Genomic DNA, 19,727 nt, shown 5'->3' on the forward strand with positions numbered 1-19,727 from the left:
CTAAGAGGCTTTTTAAGATGCTGGTATTAACTCCTTTAAAGTTATACACCCCCATCCCACCCGCATCACTGGGTGTACCTACATCACATGGACTGCAGCAGTTCAAGAAGGCAGTTCGTTCACCAGCACCTTCTTAAGGGAAATTAAGGAGGGCAATAAATGCTGGCTTAGCTAGATATGCCACGTCTACATGAATAGATTTACCTTGCTGACACTGTCCTTCCAACAAGATGCTGCCGGAGCTTCTGAATGTTTCTATAAAAATTTGTAAGCTTTGTTTATGTTACGACCCCCTTGGGGGCCCAGGACTATGCTCAATAAGATTACCCGCCTTTACTACAGTGCATGAAATCTTCTGATAATTAGGAGTGGTGTTTTTCCTTTAGAAGGGGGAACCTCTCAGTATAAAAACCTCGACTTAGGTGCAGGTCGAGAAGAGTGGCCCTTCAGGGAGAGGAGTTGTTGCTTTTGTAATTATTGTGTATACCGTAATAAACCTTTGTTCATTCCTATCCTACCATGTGTTCCTGCATCTCTTCCGTTGGATTCTACACTGGCAAGGAGGATGGGACTGGGACTGAGAGAAAGTGGGAATGGTACCCCCAGTACCAGAAGGCGTTCCAAGAGTTTAAGCGGCATCTGTCACCAAAGAAGCTGGTCACACACTTCAACCAGGAAAAAATACTTTGCCTCATGTGTGATGCCTCGCCTGATAATTAGGACCATTGGGACCATTCTCGCACACCAGAAGTCCGACGGACCAGAACGGCAAATCGCTTTTTGTCTCTCACACTTGTCAACGCTGAGCGGAACTATGCCCAGATCGAAAAGGAGGGCTCGCTGTTGTGCTTGGCTTGTGCAAGTTCTACCAATATGTCAATGGCCATGCATTCAGGGTCTATATAGACCACGGGCCACTGCCTGAACTGTTCAAAGAGGATTGTTTGATTCACCCGATCCCATCAGCCAGGTTGCAGTGATGGCCGTTATTCCTTGCGGCGTTCGAGTACACACTGGAACACCTCACGGGCACATGGATCTGGCATGCCGATGCATTGAGCTGCCTGCCCCTCTCCAAAAAGCTGCCTGCACCCTCATCGGCCGCAGCAGAAATAGTAGCCCTCCACGTCATGGACAATTTGCCGGTCACAGCGGCTCTGATCGAGGAGCCTATATGATGAAGCTCCCGGAGCTGAGCGTGCAGAACGCTGTTTTGTTGTGGGGGACACAGGTGGTCACACTGGAATGAGGTCATACGACTTCACTACACGACTTCCACAAAGGACACCCAGGGGTATCCAAGGTGAATATACTTGTCCACAGCTACGTTTGGTGGCCCGGGATAGACTCTAACATCGAGAAGATGGCCGAGCGTTGCGGCCCTTGGAAGTGGCTTGGAAAGCCTTGGTCTCATATCCACGTAGATTTGGCCGACCCATTCCAGAGGGCGACGTTCCTTGTCTTGGTGGATGCGAGGTGGCTCGAGGTTCACAAGGTGCAGACCGTGACCACGAAGCCGACCGTAAACAGGCACAAGTTCAGTACCCATGGAATACCAGAAGTGTTGGCTTCAATAACTGCGCGGCTTTCGCCAACAGGGAGTTTGAGTCGTTTGTGGCCTCAAACAGAATCTGACATAAGCGGACTGCCCCCTATCACCCTTCCTCAAACGGGTTGGCCGAGTGGGCAGTCCAAACCTTCCAGCTGGCCATGAAGAAGCTGACTACCGGATCTTGGGAGATGCGGCTGGCCTGGTTCCATTTCAGTTACCGGAGGACCCTTCATGCCACCTCGGGAGCGGAATTGCTGAAGGGACACCTGCTCAGGACTCACCTCAGATTCGTCATCCCAGACATAGGTGCATAGATCCGCCAGCGGCAAGACCACTCAAAGACAGACACTGGTCATTGATGCAGCTGCGCGACTTCGAGCCCCGGGACTTAATATATGTTCGGAATTTCAGCGCCAGCTCCACATGGATCCCGGGTGAAGTGCTCAGAGAAACTAGTCCGGTTTTCTATTCAGGCTGGACATAGGGTCATGAAGCCAACCGCCGCTTGGACTGCATCCACCGCCGCATGTAGGAACTTCCAGAACAGGCTCCATCACCACCTACATCACCCCCTAGAGCTCCGCCCAGATCACCATCCTGATCTCCGTTACCTCTGCCCATCAAGGCCCAAAGCATCCTCGGAAAACTCTGACACAAACCCCAACATTGACACTGGCCCACCCGAAGTAGTCATCCAGCTGCCTTCAACGCCGGCGTCCTTACCGGTTGCACCACACCCGTCTCGGCACTCTGCATGAAAACGGCGGTCACCGATGTGTTACACACCTCCTGGCCCCACCCCATTGACACCAGACCTTTGCCCACTGCCAACGCGCATGAGAGGGCCTCTGCCTCAGCCTATGGACATGAACGTTTCTCCGGACCTGGGATTGGGTGGGGTGTTACGAACCTCTTGGGGCCGAGGTCTATGCTCTATAAGATTCCCCGCCTTTACCACAGAGTATGAACTCCCCCCGGTAATTGGGGGCGGTGTTGCCCGTTAACCTCTCAGTATAAAAACCCAGACCTGGGTGCAGGCCGAGGAGGAGGGCCCTTTGGGGAGAGGAACTGTTGCTTTTGTAACTATCGTCTATACCGTAATAAACCTTTGTTCATTCCTATCCTATTGTGCCTCTTCCATTGGATTTTACAGTTTACTTTTCTTAAATATACATGTCTGTACTCATATCTGTGGCAAAATTCCTAACAAACTTACTGAACGTACAAGGGAATAAATGTACAACAGGAAGGGACTGGAACTGTGAGGCTGGGGTACATTTGTATGAGAGGTCCAATTACTCTGTGTAACATAAAAATGAAGACAGGTCTATTGGTTCACTTGTCCTCAATTGAATGATCATCTCATCCATCACCTATTCAATTGTCCTGTTTTCAATTACCACTGGACCAATGAACAAGACTTTTCAGGGTGCTCATGGCATACACTAGTCATTAACAGCATGAGCAATCTGTCTCCTGCTGATTAGTATGCAATGTCTCAGGGTGTATTAAAAGCCTTAACTAACTGCATATAGTTGGTGAAATAGTATCGTTGCAAGAAGCACTTTAACAACTGAGTACTAATTGGTTTTGTACATGAATTTAAGACTTTTTAAAAAAACATGTCAACGTTATTAAAAAAATACATAATGAAATGTGTGTGAAAAAACAATGATGAGCTTTAATAAGCAGACTAATTGGCTTGTGAAAAAAAACTCATAATTCAGATCACATAGGCTGCCACAGAGGTTGAGTGTTATCTAGTCTGACCCACTCTGCCAGTGTTGACTATGAATAAACAGGACATTATCCTTTAACTGAACTCACACAAATTCTTTCCAGTGATTAACACTCTAGTGTAATTTGAGGCCTCACTTCAGCTTTGTTCTCATGTTTTGTATGATATTGCAACCCCTCAATGAGATTAAGCCTCATCGCGATTCCGAGTTATCCGGTACTCTATAAATAAACTATCCATCACACTGTGTATAAACTGTTTTCTGTTTTATATACAAGCCATCTTAATTGTTTATCAGATTATTGCTGTGGATTGGGTTCTGTGATGGGTTGGCTCTGCAATGCTGGGACCGGCGTTTAAATTTAACAGCATCCTTTGTTCATTTCCTGAAAGGATTGGATGTGAAATGAGTCAGGCTGTCCAGGCCCCACTGAGCAAGGGCCTGCAGTGGAAAGCTGTCTCGAATTGAACACCTTTTAGCAATCTCAAAGAGACCACATGATGCAGGTTGTAAAACAGAAAATTGCCACAACTCGGCAGAAGTGGCTGATCTTCTGAAGTTGCACTGATAAATTCTGTTGGGGCAGAGTACAGAAAGCTGCAAACATCATGCTACACCAGAGCAGAAATGACAATGTGCCATCAGTCAGAGCCAATACTTATACCTTGAAAAAGCAACAAGAGACTTCCGGTGGCGGCGATGTCCGAGTGAGCCGCACATTCGGTGGGCTCTCACTCCGGCCGGCTGGAACAGCTGTTTCCCCGCGATAGCGGGACTACGGAGGCGGCAGAAAGGCTGCCTGGAACAGAGGAGGAGAGCGGGCTGCAGAGGATGTAAGTGTGGAGGCCAGCAGGTGAGGAAGAAGGAGAGAGAGAGAGAAGGAGGAAGCTGACCTGCAGGTTAAGATGGCGGACCCACGGACCTTCCTTCCTCCAGGACAAAGGGAAAAAGAAAAAGTTTGGAGTTGCTGAGGAGGGACAGCTTGGACCCACTTCAGATGCCCAAGAGGTCAAATTGAAGGAGCTGGGCGAAGGAAAGCGGCAGCGGAGGCGCTGAGGAGCGGGCTGCGGCATATGGAACAGCGGGATTCCAGAAAGCAGAAGAAGAAGGAGAAAAAGGGACAGAGACAAGGACCGGAAGAAAATTACCTGGGACCTAAGATGGCGGACACACGGAACCCGGACTCAGCAATCCAGCTGGCGCTGGATAACATGCTCCAGGTAATGAAGTCCAGTTTTGAAGCGCTGAAGCGGGACAGCTTGGACCCAATCCAGAAAGCGGTGGATCAGCTGAACCAGAGGATGGACGCCCAGGATGTTAAAGTTAAGGAGCTGGGAGAAGCGGTGGAGGAGCAGGCGGATGCGCAAACGGTTGCAGCGCTAGAAGTGGACGGCCTGAAAGAGCGGCAGAGAAGACTGCTGGACAGAGTAGAGGAGCTGGAGAATAGAGTCCGCAGGAACAATCTGAGGATGGTCGGCCTCCCGGAGGGGGCGGAGGGAGCTGATGCTGCAGCGTTTGTAGCAGACCTGCTGAAGCAGCTGATGGGGGCTGAAGCCTTTCCGCGACCGCTGGAGCTGGAGGGGGCACACAGGGTGCAGGCAAGGCAGGGGCGGCTGGGCGGACCCCCCCGCCCGATGGTGATTAGGTTCCACAGGTTCGTGGACAAGGAGCGGGTGCTGCAGTGGGCAAAGAGCGCCAGGAGCAGCACGTGGAATAACAGTGTGCTCCGCATCTATCAGGACCTAAGCCAGGAGGTGGCTCGGCGGCGAGCAGCCTTTAAGAATGTCAAGGAGGTGCTGTTCAAGAAGCACGTGAAGTTTGGTCTGCTGTTCCCAGCTCGGCTATGGGTCACGCACCAGGGTCAACACCACTACTTTTCCGAGCCCGAAGAAGCGATGGATTTTGTGAGGGACCTGGGGATGGTCCCGAAAGGAGGCCCTAAGGACACGAGTTAGGGCCCGAGGATTTCTGTGGGGAGGAACGCCGAATGTGCCTGGACTGCTGCTCAACGGTTTGCTGGGCCAATGGGGCCAAACGGAACATTTGAGACTCTTTCCTTTGTTCATGGACATTTATGTGCTTTTTCTCTTTTTTCTATGTTTTTTCCCTTTTTTTTTTCCTGTTTGGGCTTTTTGTGCAGCTCGCGGAAGACACTGGAGCCGGCTTGCCCCAGTGGGTGGGGAGGAGGGCGGGGAAACAAGGGGAATGGGACAGGAAGGCACCGGAGTGTTGAGTCACCGGGCTAGCAGATTGGCTAGTCAAGGAAGTCAGATGGGGGGGAAAGCTATAGCCAGTAGATGGCAGGGGTGGGGGTATCGGGGGATGGGGTTAGGGGAGGGGGGGGTTGTTCTGCTGACGGGAGAGGGACTTGAAATAGGCACTGGAAAGGAGGTCGAGGGTGGAGGCAGCTATAGGGCGGGCCAGGAAGGGCGCGACGCACGGGTCAGGGGCCGGCCCGAGAAAGGCTATGGCTGACCGGCGGGGTGGGGGGGGTGGGATGTGCCCCCCGACCAGGCTGATCACCTGGAACGTCAAGGGACTGAATGGGCCGGTTAAGAGGGCGCGGGTGTTCGCGCACTTGCGGGCCCTGAGGGCGGACGTAATTATGTTGCAGGAGACACATCTGAAAGTGTCAGACCAGACCAGGCTAAGGAAGGGCTGGATTAGCCAGGTCTTCCACTCGGACTTGGACTCGAAGTCCAGAGGGGTGGCAATCATGATCAACAAGCGTGTGCAATTTGAGGCAGAGGGCATATCCGCAGACAGGGGGGGCAGATACCTGATGGTACGGGGCAGGCTGGAGGGGAGAAGAGTGGTGCTGGTGAATATATATGCCCCGAACTGGGATGACGTGGACTTCATTAAAAGAGTGCTGGGGAAGATCCCGGACTTGGATTCTCGCAGGCTAATAATGGGAGGGGACTTTAACATGGTCCTTGACCCGACTTTGGATCGGTCGTGTCCCAGAACGGGTAGGCTCTCAGCAATGGCAAGGGAGCTGAAAGGGTTTATGGAGCAAATGGGGGCAGTGGACCCCTGGAGGGAGGGACAGCCAACAGGAAGGGGCTACTCGTTCTACTCGCACGTCCACAAAGTATATTCCAGGATAGATTTCTTTGTGCTAAGCAGGGACTGTAGGGGGGAGGTAAAGAACACGGAATACTCAGCAATTACCATTTCAGACCATGCCCCGCATTGGGTGGACCTGCAGTTCGGGGGAGCGAGGTATCAACGCCCGCAATGGAGGCTAGATGTGGGACTGCTGTCGGAGGAGGGGATCTGCGAGAGGCTTCGGAAATGTATAAAAAATTACCTGCAGGTGAATGACACTGGGGAGGTCTCAGCGGCGACCGTGTGGGAGGCGCTAAAGGCAGTAGTGCGGGGGGAGCTGATTTCAATTGGGGCCCATAGAGCCAAGGCAGACCGGGCAGAGATGGATAGATTGGTCAGGGAAATGGGCCGGATAGATGAAGAGCACGCGGAGTCCCCGGGGGAGGTTTTATTCAGGGAAAGGCAGAGGCTACAGGCGGAACTGGGGGCACTATCCACGAGCAGGGCCGTGGAACAGCTTAGGAAGGCGAGGGGAGTGGTGTACGAGTATGGGGAAAAGGCTAGCAGACTGTTAGCGCAGCAACTTAGGAGGAGGGAGGCGGCCAGGGAAATAGGTAGAGTGAGGGACGAGGGGGGGCACAAAGTGGAGGATCCGGCAGAATTGAATAGGGTATTCCGGGACTTCTATCGTAAGCTGTATACTTCGGAGCCGCCAGAAGAACCGGAGGGGATGAAAAGGTTTCTGGATGGGTTAACATTCCCAACAGTTGGGGGGGGGCGAGTGGAAGAGCTGGGGGCCCCGATTAGAGTAGAGGAGGTATTGGGGGGCCTAAAGGCCATGCAGTCGGGGAAGTCCCCGGGGCCGGATGGATACCCAGTAGAGTTTTATAGGAAGTTCTCTGAGCTGGTGGGCCCGGTCTTGGCGAGGGTTTTCAATGAGGCAAGGGACAGAGGGACCCTGCCGCCGACGATGTCACAAGCCACCATATCTCTGATATTAAAGCGGGGTAAAGACCCGGAGGTGTGCGGGTCCTACAGGCCAATCTCCCTGATTAATGTAGATGCCAAGCTCCTGGCAAAGGTACTGGCGGGTAGAATGGAGGACTGTGTACCGGAGGTGATTGGGGAGGATCAAACGGGGTTCGTGAAAGGTAGGCAGCTGGCGGCCAATCTGAGGAGATTGCTCAATGTGATAATGATGCCCCCGGCGGGTAGAGAGGTGGAGGTAGTGGTGGCTATGGACGCCGAGAAGGCCTTTGACCGGGTGGAGTGGGAATATCTATGGGAGGTGCTCGGACGGTTTGGGTTCGGGGAGGGATTGGTGGATTGGATCAAATTATTATATCAGGCCCCGAGGGCCAGCGTCAGGACCAACAGAGAAGTGTCGGAGTACTTTAGGTTGTACCGAGGGACCAGGCAGGGCTGCCCGCTCTCCCCGCTGCTGTTTGCGCTGGCCATAGAGCCGCTGGCGATTGCGCTGAGAGCCGCAGAGGGTTGGAAGGGGATGGTGAGGGGCGGGGTTGAACATAGGGTTTCTCTTTATGCAGACGACCTGCTCCTGTACGTGTCGGACCCAGTGGCCGGGATGGGAACTATACTGGGAATGCTGAGGGAGTTCGGCCAGTTCTCAGGATACAAATTAAATACGGTCAAGAGTGAAATGTTTGTGGTACAGGCAAGGGGCCAGGAGAACAGATTGAGAGGGCTACCGTTTAGGTTAGTTGAGGAAAATTTCCGGTATTTGGGAATCCAGGTGGCGCGAGACTGGGGCAGGCTGCACAAGTTAAATTTGGCCAGGGTGGTGGAGCAAATGAAGGGAGAGTTTCGGAGATGGGATGCACTCCCGCTGTCGCTGGCAGGGAGGGTGCAGACTGTAAAGATGACAATCCTCCCTCGATTTTTGTTTATTTTTCAGTGCCTCCCGATCTTTATCCCACAGTCCTTCTTCAAAAGAGTTAACGGGCTGATCATGAGCTTTGTCTGGGCGGGAAAGTCTCCGCGGGTGAAGAAGGCGATGTTGGAGAGGAACCGCAGCGAGGGAGGGCTGGCGTTGCCGAGTCTGGTCAATTATTACTGGGCAGCCAACATCGCTATGATAAGGAAGTGGATGGTGGGTACGGGGTCTATTTGGGAGCGAGTGGAGGCGGCTTCGTGCAGGGGCTCCAGTTTGGAAGCCCTGGTCACGGCTCCTCTACCGCTGCCGCCGGCCAAGTACACCACCAGCCCGGTAGTGGTGGCGACCCTGCGGATATGGGGCCAGTGGAGGAGGCATGTGGGGGAGATGGGGGCGTCTGTCTGGGCGCCAATCTGCGACAACCATCGGTTTGCCCCCGGCAGTATGGATGGGGGGTTCCGAGTATGGCGGCGAGCAGGGGCGGGAAGGGTGGGTGATATGTTCCTGGAAGGGAGCTTCGCGAGTTTGAGGAGCTTGGAGGAGAAATTTGGGTTGGTAGGGGGAAATGATTTTAGATACCTACAGCTGCGGGACTTTGTTCGTAGACAGGTCCCATCTTTCCCGCGCCTCCCGCCAATGGGGATCCTAGACAGAATAGTCTCTGGGAGGGACGAAGGGGAGGGTAGAGTCTCAGGTATTTATAAGGTGCTCATGAGGGAGGAAGGGTCCCAGACAGAGGAACTGAAACTTAAATGGGAGGAGGAGCTAGGCGGGGAAATGGAGGATGGGCTGTGGGCAGAGGCCCTGAGTAGGGTAAACTCGACCGCGACATGTGCAAGGCTCGGGCTGATCCAATTTAAGGTCGTTCACCGGGCCCATATGACGGTGGCTCGGATGAGCAAATTTTTCGGGATAGAGGACAAATGCGCTAGGTGCGCGGGAGGACCAGCGAACCATGTGCACATGTTTTGGGCATGCCCTGAGCTGAGGGGGTACTGGGAGGGATTTGCGGGGGTCATGGCCCAGGTGCTAAAAACAAGGGTGGTGATGAGTCCAGGGGTGGCAATTTTTGGGGTTTCGGAAGACCCGGGCGTCCAGGGGGAGAAAGCGGCCGATGTGCTGGCCTTTGCTTCCCTGATAGCCCGGCGACGAATATTATTGGCGTGGAGGGACTCAAAGCCCCCGAAGACTGAGTGGTGGCTTGCGGACATGTCAAGTTTCCTGGGGATGGAAAAAATTAAGTTCGCCTTGAGGGGATCTGTGCAGGGGTTCACCCGGAGGTGGCAACCATTTATTGACTTCTTTGCGGGAGAGTGAGCGTCAGCAGGGGGGTGGGGGGGAGGGGGGGGGGGGGGTAGAGTAGAGTAGGAGGGAAAATATGGCGGGTAGTACGGGTGGGAGGGGAGCGGGCTTGTGCAATACGGTATGATGGAAGTATTGAAAGTACGTGGATGTTTGCACATTTTTGCCTTTTTTGCTTCCTTTCTGATGATGTCTGTAACTGTTTATAAAGCCAAAAACTACCTCAATAAAATTGTTTATTAAAAAAAAAAGAAAAAGCAACAAGAAAAGGATTGTATTTAATATGGCACTCACGTCCTCAGTGCATCCTATAATGCCTTGCAAAACAATAATAGACCGTACAATTTTGTGGGTAAATGTAGTGGCCAAATTATGCAGACAACAATGTATTAATGACTAAACAATTTGCTTTAGTTGATAAATGATAGTCAGGGTACTGGGAGAAATACCCTGCTCAGGATTCTCCGAGCATCTGCACCGTAATCGCGCTCGGCGCAGGGGTGGAGAATGGGGCGTCAGACCCGCGATCGGTCCGACGCGGGACATTAACATCCGGCGACCGGAGAATCAGCGGCAGTCGTGCGCACGCAGTCGATGAGGCACCGGTTTGGGGCCATTGAAAGAGGCCCCCGCGGCGATTCTCTGTGGGCGACAGGCCGAGTTCCCGCCGGTGTGGTTCACGTATGGTTCCACCCAGCGGCAGCTCTCCATCACGGCTGCAGTGGCTATCCTGGTGGGGGGCGGGAAGGATCAATCTCGAGGGGGGGGGGGGCGCTCCACAACGGCCAGTTCGGCAATCGGGGGCCACTGATTGGTGGGCGCACGCGACATGGGGGGGGAATACCTTCTCCTGCGCCGGTCCGCTGTGTGGATCTGCCATGTCATGTGGGGGCGGCGCGGAAGCGGCCAGAAGTGCCGGGCCGCGTATCGGCATGTTGGAACTACGTGCAACACTCTGGCCCCCTGTGGGCCACAGAATCGCTGGGCCAAGAGGCCCATTGACGCCGGTGTGAAACACTCCAGTGTTTACGCCGGCGTTTCCACTTAGCCACCATTTTGAAGAATCCCGGCCCCAGTTCTTCAAATTGAGCCATTTGATCTTACATGCCTACCTGAGAGGATGTGTTGTCTTTTAATTTAACATCTCATCTGAAAGATGACGGCTCCAGTGTAGCGTCCCTCAGTACCATCTGAATAGTCAGCCCTAACTGTGTCTTCTAGTCTCTGGAGTAAGGCCTGAATCCACAAGATATTGATTCAGATATGTAAGTGCTCCCACTTAGTCAAGGCTAACTGGCAATAGAAGCAGCAATGCCATAAGGACAAACTTGCTTTTGGAGTGAGTGGTCAGGATGAGAAATGCACCATCTGAGAATGGAGGGGACAGATTCAATTGTGGCATTCAAAAGAGAATCAGTCAATATCCAAACAACAATTAATTGCAGGGTTATGGAGTAAAGGTGGGACAGTGCACATTGATCAGTGGCTGTAGCAGAGAACCGGCAAGGACACATCGGACTGAATGGCTTTCTTCAATGCTTCAACCATTCTAACTCTTAAAAAAAAATGCGGGTCACGACCCAGTTACCAATCGCATTGGGTGGGATTCTCTCATTCCCCAACCGTGTGTTTCTCAGCAGTACACAATTTGTTGGCGGCACGATTCTATCTTTCCGCCACTTTTCAAATGGATTTCCCATTGAAACCATAACACTCCAGGAAACCTGTGGGCGGGGGTGCGTTGCCGGCAGGAAAAGTGAATCGCAAAGGCCGGAGAATCCGGGCCATTATCTGGCTTGTCAAGTGTCACTCATTTGGTGCAACGAGCACTCATTTTTGTTCGAAAATATTAACTATTTTGATCTATGTTACATTTCAAATTGCATATCGGAATACTGCCGATGATCAGTATCACCCCTAACATTTCCCCCAAATTGACTTCTCGGCAATCACTAAACTATCTGCTTCTTTCAATGAAATCAGAGGGCGCGATCCAACGGCCATACTGTGCCCGAAAAGCAGTTCTCCACGGTGCAGCATGCCTGTTGAAAGCCACGAGACCCCGCTTCCAGGATCTAGCCAGCTTGTAACGCCTCGTGAGATTCAACACGATCTCGTGAGACGTTGCGATGTGAATCCCGTCCACCTTTTAGCAAATCTGCATATTAGAGCGAGGCAGTAAGCCTCACTCTGATGTGCAGATTCCCGATGTACCTGAGATTTTGGGATTCAACCTCTTTGCTTCCGAGACATAGAACATAGAACAGTACAGCACAGAACAGGCCCTTCGGCCCTCGATGTTGTGCCGAGCAATGATCACCCTACTTAAACCCACGTAACCCGCATACCCGTAACCCAACAATCCCCCCATTAACCTTACACTACGGGCAATTTAGCATGGCCAATCCACCTAACCCGCACATCTTTGGACTGTGGGAGGAAACCGGAGCACCCAGAGGAAACCCACGCACACACGGGGAGGACGTGCAGACTCCACACAGACAGTGACCCAGCCGGGAATCGAACCTGGGACCCTGGAGCTGTGAAGCATTGATGCTAACCACCATGCTACTGTGAGACCTCAGGTGTACGCTTTTTAGCAGTGGTTTGCACAAATATACAAACATCTATAGCGCAGTCTCAATCAATGGGTGGCAATCAGAAAATTTCCAGCTCAAATCTGAAGTCAGGCAGGGCTGCCCCCTCTCCTCTGCCCTGTTTGTGTGCTGCATAGAACCTTTTGCCGAGTCCATCAGGAAGGATCTGGATATAAGATGAGTGCCGATCCCAGGCAGCGGAGGCACGCAAATCAAGGCCTCCCTGTACATGGACGACGTCGTCGTCTTCTGCTCAGATCCCGTGTCGGTACTCAGGCTCTTGAACGCCTGCGACCAGTTTGAACTGGCTTCAGGAGCCAAGGTAAACCGCGGCAAGAACATGTTCTCTGGTAACTAGGCCGACCGGTCCTTTGTCCCCTTCACCGTCAGGTCAGATTACCTGAAGGTGCTGGCGATATGGTTCGGAGCGGTTCAGGCGTGCACCAAAAACTGGGAGGAGCACATCGCCAAGGTAAGACAGAAACTGGGCTGGTGGGAGCAACGCTCCCTTTCCATTGCGGGCAAAACCCTGGTCATCAGGTGTGAGGTATTCTCGGTGTTGCTGTACGTGGCGCAGGTCTGGCCCATTACCCGACCCTACGCCGCAGAAGTTACCCATGTCATCTTCAAATTCATCTGGTGATCCAAGATGGACCGTGTCCGAAGGGACACCATGTACAAATCTCTGGATAAGGGAGGGAGAAACGTCTCCCTCATCCTGATGGCCACCTTTGTGTGCAGCTGCATCAAGCTGTGCATGGACCCTCGGTATGCAAACACCAAGTGTCACTACATACTGAGGTTCAACCTGTCCCCGGTGTTACGAATGGTGGGCCTGGCCTCATTGCCATGGAACGCTCCAAGTAGTTGGACTGTGCCATATCACCTGCCCCTTGTGGAAAAATTATTTCAGAAAAACACCTTTGACCACAAGGCAATGAAGCAGTGGTCAGCACTTAATGTCCTCGAGGCCCTCAGGGAAAAGGAGACTGTGGAGGATGTTGTATGGTTCCCTGAGCAGACTGTCAGAGTCATCTGGCAGAACGCTTCATCACCAGAACTATCAAGCAAGCACCAAGACCTAGCTTGGCTGATGGTGAGAAGGGCCCTCCCCGTCAGATTCTTCATGTACACCCGAAGGCTCTGCGCCGTCGCACGCTGCCCGCCGAGTGGCTGGGGGGAGATGAGATGGTCACACACCTCCTTGTGGAATGTGCCTTTGCAAAGAAGGTCTGGAGAGAGATGCGGTGGTATTTGTCAAGGTTCATCCCGAGCAGCTCTGTGACACAGGACTCTGTGCTCTACGGACTGTTTCCAGGGACACACACCGAGACAAACATCAACTGCTGCTGGAAGATCATCAACTCGGTGAAAGACGCTCTTTGGTCTGCCCGAAACTTGCTGATCTTCCAGTGCAAAGAATTGTCCTCGACTGAGTGTTGCAGACTGGCACATTCCAAGGTCAAGGACCACGTGCGAGGGACGCACTCAAGCTTGGGGCAGCTGCCGCCAAGGCGCAATGGGGAAAGGCCACTGTGTAAGGTCTTACCAGTAAATGTACACCAAGGGGCGGGTAACAGTGTAAAACCCCTCGGTCTGGGTCATTAACACTCCAATGTACAAAAGTATTAAAAGAAACATGATGATGTAAATACTAAAGAAAGAATTGTAAAGTAAATAGGGAAATGTGTGGAATGTCATCCGAATTGAATGTAAGAAAGTCAAGTGAATATGTAACTTTGATGGAAATGTACAGTCACAACAATTTGAAATGTTCTGTAATGTTTATTTGAGATTTTATGAATAAAGCATATTTTTTGGGGAAAAAATGTGGTTTGCACAAATGGGGAACCAGACGGAACGGCACTCATGGGGGTCTCCAAGGGGATCGGAGGCCCCCAGCTGCATTCCCTTTGGGAAGGGTGGTGCCAGCTTGGCATCTTGGCAATGCTACCTGGGTGCCTGCCTGGCAGTGTCTCGGTGGCTCTGCCAGCTGGCATTGGCACTTTCAGTGTGCCAGGTTGGCACGACCAAGGTGCTAGGCTGGCAGTTTTTGCATGCATGGGATTGGGCTGGGGTTGCCTGGCATGGGTGTTGTGGGGGTTGTCGGGGATCCTCCTTTATTGCGAATGGGCTGGGGGAGGAGGTTGGGGCTCATTTTGGGGGCCTCGCAGATCAGGATACCTTTTTAAATAGCCAAGTGTTTCTCGTCACTGCAAGAGCTGGGAAACACACAACTAAACGCGCTCGTTCGGGGACTCTGTTCACTTTTGGGAGAATCGCGCTCACACCTTTGTATTTAGTTTTAGATGTGTACTATTCCTGACTTCTCTTGTGTGTGCTCTGACCCAAAGCCACAACCTTGGCTCATTGTCTCCTGATGCTTGATTCTAATCAGTTTCTCTGGCCAGTTTTTGTCAGTGGTGGTTTACCATTGCTTTAATTCACCAGCATGCATTGTTCTCTTCATTAAACATAAAACTCGAGGTTTGTTGTGTTTGATGTGAGAGTGAGGTGCTCCAGTGGATTCTGCAGGTCTCCTGCTCTGAGTGAGATGTCTAACACCATTTATTGCTTTTCTGTTGCAGCTGAACCTCCAGGCTTCGCCCAGTACCACCAAAGGAAGTGAAGGGACAGGCGCTCATCATTGACCCACAAAAGACAAGGACAGCAACTATGCTGCAAGAGAGAAAGTTGTAACCTTTTTCTCTCCCTGTTTCAAGATCAGTTCCAATCACTTGCCTCTCAGCCCAGCAATGTTGGGAGCACTCCACACGTTCCAAACAAGCTCCAGCACGAAAACAACATATCTGGAATGATTACCATAGCATCTGGCATTGGCTGAGAGTAACAACAGCTATTATTAAATGCATGATTCGACTGGAAGGATTTTGCTTCAATTCCTGGCAATCCTTTTCACCCTCCTCTGCAGTGTTGGGCGAAAACACCGATTCAGGCTGTGTTTTAGGCAAAATTGTTCGAATCGTCTGGAAATCTGCTTCTAACTGGGGTTAATTTAAAGCATATTCCCAATCAATCTGACAAACTAGTTTCTCAGCGAACACTCAGTCGATCCCACTCATTGGCTGAAGCTGCACAATGGTGTCCCCACCCTCAAGCCCACAATTGCATTTAAGATGTTTTGCAGTTGTCCGTCATTTATGCGGGCAATTTAGTTTGTCCTCTTAGTGGTCCACTGGTTGTCATAAACCCTCAGCCAGGTCCTGAAGTGTTTACCTTTTCCAGTGTTAAAGCTGAACCCAGGCATCTTGGACCCGATTGATCCCTGAGTGAAGACGAAGGTTTAGGGTGAGGCTGCACGGAATGTTGGCTAATTACTTCACACATCTCACAATGGGATCCTTTTCACAACGTTCGTAACAGTCTTTGTTCTGACATTAATGTTGGATTGTCAGTGTTTTCTGGAAGTATAGGCTGTACAGAAGGATCATGCATGACGGTATATGTCACACCAACCTTCTGTGTTAATGGTACAATTCAGCCCCTTGAGCTTGTTCTTCCACCCAGTTAAATCATGACTGATCCATTCCTCAACTCCATTGAATTGCCACTGTATCTCTTGATACTTTTAACTGACAAAAAATTCAATTTATAATATCAGCGTGTTCAGGGGAGATGGTGGTGAATTAGTAATCCAGAGGCCCAGGCTAATGCTCTGCGGACATAGGTTCAAATCCCACCATGGCAGCTGGTGGAATTTCAATTCAATTAACGAAATCTGGAGTTGAAAACTCGTCTCAGTAAAGGTGGTCATTAAAGTACAGGTATCATTGATTGGTGTAAACAAAATCATTTGGTTCACTCATGCCCTTTAGGGAAGGAAATCTGCAGTCCTTACCTAGTTTGGCCGACATGTGACTCTAGACCCACGACAATGTGGTTAACTCTCAACTGCCCCCTGAACAGTTCTAGCAAGCTGCTCGAGTTCAAAGGCAATTAGTGTTGGGCAGTGATACCCACACCCCATGATAGAATGAAAAGAAAGTAACGAACGCTTCACTGGCGTAACATCCAGATTATCTTTGAGTGAAAATGTGCTTTCTGATATCACTTCTAAGTTGTCTGGGAGTAACAAAATTCCACAATGCCCACGCAAGCTGTGTTTCACTGGACAATATTGTCTGTTCAATAATAGTGGACGCAGAAGCTTACAGGGTCAATAATGACCCTTTGTGAAGTCCGATAATTGAATAAACAAAGAGGAACTGTAAAAGACCTGACGACTACCAATGAAATTAAAAAAGAAAGGCTTGCATTAATATTGTGCTCTGCCGGACTACCAGATGTCTCAAAACACTTAACAGTCAATGAAGTACTTTTGAAATGTAGTCACTGTTGTAACTTAGGAAACACGGCAGCCAATTTGCACACACAGACCATCACACGCAGCAACATGAAAATGATTAGATCATCTGTTTTTGCAATGTGAATAAGCAATACATATTGTCGAGGACATCAGAGGTAACTATTGATGACTGTATTGGTGCCATTTCCTGCTCTGGTCCTGGATTGGAAAACGTCATCAACTATTTTTTCAATTTCCATCCTTTCCTCCCCATTGTATAGTCCCAGCTTCACTGTCTCTATTTCTGAGGTCAGGCAACAATACTCATTGTAAACACAATGACTCCCTCACCTACTTCAGCTACAATTCCTCATTCCCTACAACCTGTAAAGATTGCATTCCGTTCCCCCAATTTTTCTTTTGCATCAGGTCTGATAATTCAACGTCCATACCAGCACCTGTTATATATCTTCCTTTTTCCTGAACTAGGGAATCTCCTCCTATCATGGTTGATGTGGTGCTCAACTGTTTCCAAACCATCTCCTACACTTCTGTATTCACCCCTATTAGCCGAAGAATAGAATATAAGAGCAGGGAAGTTGTAATAGAGCTGTATAAAATGCTTGTTAGGCCACAGCTAGAGTACTGTGTGCAGTTCTGGTCGCCATACTATAGGAAGGATGTGATTGCACTAGAGAGGGTGCAGAGGAGAATCACCAGAATGTTGACTGGCTGGAACGTTTCAGCTACTGAGAGAGACTGGATAGGCTGGGGTTGTTTTCCTTGTAGCAGAGAAGGCTGAGGGGGAATGTAATTGAGGTGTATAAAATTATGAGGGGGCATTGATAGAATAGATAGGATGAACCTTTTCCCCTTAGTAGAGGAGTCAATAACCAAGGGACATGGAATTAAGGTAAGGGGCAGGAGACCTTGAGGGGATTTGAGAAAAAGCTTTTTCAGCCAGAATGTAGTGGGAATCTGGAACTCACTGCCTGAAAGGGTGGTAGAGGCGGGAACCCTCACAACATTTAAGAAACATTTATATGAGCACTCAAAACACCATGGTGTACTGGTCTACGGACCAAGTGCTGGAACTAGAATAGATTGGTGCTTGATGGGCCAAAGAACCTCTTTCTGTGGTGTAAACCTCCATGACTCTAACCATAAAAGAGTTCTCTGTGTGCTCATTCTGCACCCCATTACCCTCTTCTGTATTCAGCAGATCATTTTCTTCCATTTCCGCCAACTACATCATGATTCCATCATTAAACACATCTTTTCTTTGGCCTGCAGTGGCACAATGGTTAGCAGTGTTGCCTCACAGTGCTAGGGACCCGGGTTGAATTCCGGCCTCGGGTGACTGTGAAGAGTTTGCACATTCTCCTCTTGTCTGCGTGTGTTTCCTAGGGTGCTCCTGTTTCCTCCCATAGTCTAAATATGTGCAGGTTAGGTGGATGGGCCATGCTAAATTGCCCCTTAGTGTCCAAAAAGGATAGGTGGGGCTACTGGGCTATGGGGATAGGGTGGGAGCGTGGGCCTAGGTCGGGTACTCTTTCCAAGGTTTGGTGCAGACTTGATGGGCCCAATAGCCTCCTTCTGCATTGTAGAGATTCTATGATTCTCCTCCACTGACAGAATTCCAAAGGGATCATCCCATCCACAACATTTGGTCCACTCCTCTGTCATCCATGACCCAATCCGTTTCCCAGAGCACCTTTCCATATAAGTGCAGGAGATGTAACGCTTGTCCTTTTACCTCCTCTTTCCTCACTATCGAAGACCCCAAATACTTGTTCCAGGTGTAGTAGCAATTAACATGTACTCATTTCAACTTAGTTTACTGTATTCACTGCTCATAATACAATTTCTGTAACACTGGGGAAACAAAATACAAAAAGGCAAAAGTGCAACCAGAGCTACAGTTGACAGTCAATGACAATGCATCAGATGGCTGAGACTTTTAATTGGTGACCCACATACACAGGAGTGTCTACTGCAGGGGTTCCCAAAACTTGGTCGCGAACCCTGTTGAGGTCGTAGGCCGATAATTTGAGGTTGGGAGTTCCCAGCCAGCAATGGCGACTATTGTGATTTTTCTTCCCTAAGTGATTCCACAAAGGAACAGCTTTTTGATGACCTGATTGCTTGTTCTTTCATTATCCTGATTGGCCATTCAGTGCAGTGCTGCAATTTGCTAATCAAGGAATCCTTGGATGTGCTCTTAATGTTGTGGTACATGGATGGACAGTTCCATGATCGGTACCAAAGTTCCATGATACATACATGCACAACTCCTAGTTCCAAGGTCCCATCAGAGTCTTCAATATATCGTGGACAAAATCATTTGCCCCCATGTTCAATAACTCCCCCCATCTGCCAGCCTAACATTTCCCTGCCAAATAGCTCCCCTCTGCACTTGACAGCTCTCTCTCTCACAACCATCTCTCCCTCCATCCCAACAACTCCCTGCCCAAAAACTTCCCTTATTGCCCAACAACTTTCCCCCCATCAGCTCCGCACTTTCTCTGCGGCTGCACCAATTTTCAAGTTTTAAGATGGGGTCACAGTGGGAAGAAGTTTTGGAAGGACTGCTCCATTGTGTGTCATTTGATCTTGCCATTTGTCTTGGGACCCAGTATTCTGGGATGCTGCAGAACTCGGTCAATTGCGAACACCTTCATGTAAATAGACCCATGACAGACAGATTTATTTTGTCGAAAGGATGGCTAGGATCACTTGGGCAAGACATCCATCAGAAGTGCACAGGTGGCAATAACCAGCACAAGCCTTTCAAAGTCCAATACATTAACTGTGCCCTCAACTCCCTCTTTCACGGGTGAACATGTGGGCACCTTGCTGGAGTGCGGTTCCCATGACATCAGGCAAACTTTTCCAACTGCCCATTTGTGAGACTCTGTAAGCATCCTGACTGCAGAAGACAAATTAACAGATTTAGTGCTCTTCTCACTTGCACATACCTGATTAGGTTCACTATATCATAATTGGGAATGGGATTTCTAGCTAATTGACTCAGAGAGAAGTGTTTGTCACCATCCTGAAGATGATTGTCCAACTCAGAACAGACCTGGGATCGAACTGCCAACCTTCCTGATCCAGTTCACTCAGCGACTTGGTTTGCCATCAGAAGGGTCAGTATGCTATTGAATATTTATACTATAATCATTTCTCAAACACAAAATGAGAAAACCAATTTAGCGAATGATCTTTAGTTGGATCTTCAGGAGGAAATAATTATTTTTTAAGTAAAATGTTTTAATATTGATTT

The 19,727-nt window shown here is 50.2% G+C and overlaps 1 protein-coding gene across 2 annotated transcripts in view; it reads left to right on the forward strand.

Moving 5' to 3' along the window:
- Positions 1 to 17,791, forward strand: part of amer3 (APC membrane recruitment protein 3) — a 172,294-nt gene extending 154,503 nt beyond the window's left edge. For both annotated transcript variants that reach the window (XM_038817098.1, XM_038817099.1), the window contains exon 3: positions 14,724 to 17,791. In XM_038817098.1, the coding sequence (XP_038673026.1) occupies positions 14,724 to 14,786 (63 nt within the window). In that variant the 3' untranslated portion in view covers positions 14,787 to 17,791. The remainder of the gene's footprint in view (positions 1 to 14,723) is intronic.
- The last annotated feature ends 1,936 nt before the right edge of the window (positions 17,792 to 19,727 follow it).

Source organism: Scyliorhinus canicula, chromosome 13, assembly GCF_902713615.1.
Source record: "Scyliorhinus canicula chromosome 13, sScyCan1.1, whole genome shotgun sequence".
Classification (NCBI taxonomy): domain Eukaryota; kingdom Metazoa; phylum Chordata; class Chondrichthyes; order Carcharhiniformes; family Scyliorhinidae; genus Scyliorhinus; species Scyliorhinus canicula.